Raw genomic sequence first — 2370 nt, forward strand, 5'->3', positions numbered from 1 at the left:
AGAGAGAGAGAGAGAGAGAGAGAGCGAGAGAGAGAGAGAGAGAGAGAGAGAGAGAGAGAGAGCAGCCAGGGTTCAGGTGGACTATTAGAGGGAAACACTCCTGGGCTTGTCCACATCCACCCACGCATCTGGGGTCTTCTTTGATCAAATAAATAAAGATCGAATTAAATAGATTTTAAAAGACATTTGGATGCTGGTATGAGAACATTGTGCCTTTACTTAACTTGACTTTTCATCATTTTTTAATTGCTATTCATTCAGGGAGACATTAAAATGCTTGAATGGTCCACATGTACTTACACCAATTTATGAAATTACGAAATTTCAACGTTCATCTGCACATGACCTAGTTCTCCAAAATGATAGGCTTATATGTAATTAAACAATTATTAACACCAAACAGCCTAAATAAAAGTAGGCGCCAATGTGAGTTTGTATCTTGGGTTTGCCCTTCCAGTATTGACAGACATGTCCGATAGGCCTACATATCGAGACATAAGAAAAAAAACATATCTGCCCATCCTCCAGGCCCATGCCATTTATGAAATCATAACTCATAAATATGCATATACATAACTCCAAACAGCCAGGCTAAACAAAGGACTACATGCCGAGATGCTGTTGAGTTTCTGTGTTATTTTCAACGCAGATTTGCAGGATTATTATAATGCACTGTAATAGCAAGAGAGATCGGTTTGGTAATTCGGTCGAGGATTTGCAGCCATATTGAATCAGCCTTTGAAATGTGAGGATTTTTCCGCGTCAAAAACAGAAAGCACTTTATAAAGATAAATAATTTAACGAAAATTAAACTCATAATGTCTACAAAATAAACGAGGAAATTCTGAAAATAGTAATTGCATTTTCATTATGGGGTAATTAATTTGGGTGTAATTATTTATGTCTAATAAGAAGCCTTTCATTTGTTACTTCATTTTTCAACATGGCAACTACTAATTGACAGACAGGGACTCTTGCCAAAAATCTCCTCAAGATCACCTCCCAAAAATCACCACAGCACCGCTCCAGAACAGTGCTCCTGTGTCCACAGCCAAGCGCTTAAAACACATTCACAGACAGACCCACAAACCGACACCAATAGGCCAAACAACCACAGCAAAATTATTTATTAACACTGAAATGAAATGATAAGAATCGATTTCAACAAATACTTTGAACTGCATGTGCCCATTCAAGTTTTGACCACTAAAAAAAGTCAACAATTCAGGCATTTCAAGACCTGTTTTCATCTCCCTCTCCCACCTCGTTCTCCCTATCCAGCCATTTTACATATTCATAACTCTCGTTGGTATAATGCGAAAACAAACCGTGCTATCAGCACCATCTGCGGCATCACGGACCAGTGCACACGGCCACACATCGACAAAAAATCTACTTCACACCTAAAACACCTCTACATGTATCTTTACAATAGGCCTATGCATTTTGTAGACAAACAAAGTAATTTACACTTCATTTAAAAATCCAGTCTCTCCTAATTTCATGGCTTCCAATGATAGGCTACATCAATGCAGTTGTTCTCCTGCTACATCTCCATGTTTCTTTACAATTATTGGTAATTAATACAGTACATTTGATCAGGATAGAATAAGTGAGACACTCACTGGATTTAATTTATAAAGGTAATACATAAAAACCATATTTCTTACCTTCCTGGAGAGAGTACAGCAGGAGTAAAGTTACAAGCCACATGCCATAAATAGCAGGTATATTTTTCAGGAATGTTTGGCAATCCTGGCAAGTGTGCGGCGCAGTCTTTGGCCAGGCGAGTCTCCGTGCTGGACTGGCGACTATGCTCCCCGGCGGTCTCTCCAGCCCTGCTGCCTAGATAACCATCGCCGGGAAATGAGAAGCGCCTGAGACCCGCCCACGTCCCCTCCCTTCGATGGGGCTACATGCATGCAAAGCCTCCCTTCGTATTCTAATGAGACACCGTCGAACGATGCGTCACACGCCAAATGGAACCGCCGAGGGTCGAGTTGAGTTGAGGAGTGGACATTCGGTCATTTATCGGTGGAAAGGAGGGTGTGTGCACCCGATTGACGCCGACAGGTGAATGGCTACTGTCTCTGACACACAGGTGAGCGTGCCCACCTGTGCACCACAAGGACTGAACAGCCCTTTTCTCTCCGCTTTGGATTTATCTACTCCAGATACCATTGGATACTTTGAAAACAAATCACTATAATCAACAATATTACTTGTCTGTTTATTTATGGATTCACTCAGTCGCAGAGTGATGGTTGGATATAGGACTCCTGAGTCCCATAGTGACTTAAAATGAAAGCACTTATCTCTCCTCTTTCCTCTCCCGGGCAACGGAGCACACGCACAAATTCATGCTCGCGC

General features: G+C 41.6%; 1 protein-coding gene across 1 annotated transcript in view; it reads right to left on the minus strand.

The window, feature by feature from the left end:
* Positions 1 to 1839, minus strand: part of dscaml1 (Down syndrome cell adhesion molecule like 1) — a gene marked incomplete at its 3' end in the record, with an annotated part of 94736 nt that extends 92897 nt beyond the window's left edge. The window contains exon 1 of the mRNA XM_084170441.1: positions 1671 to 1839. Coding sequence (XP_084026567.1) covers positions 1671 to 1713 — 43 coding nt within the window. The 5' untranslated portion in view covers positions 1714 to 1839. The remainder of the gene's footprint in view (positions 1 to 1670) is intronic.
* Between the last annotated feature and the right edge of the window lie 531 nt (positions 1840 to 2370).

This window comes from Coregonus lavaretus (genome assembly GCF_964263955.1).
Source record: "Coregonus lavaretus genome assembly, chromosome: 10".
Classification (NCBI taxonomy): domain Eukaryota; kingdom Metazoa; phylum Chordata; class Actinopteri; order Salmoniformes; family Salmonidae; genus Coregonus; species Coregonus lavaretus.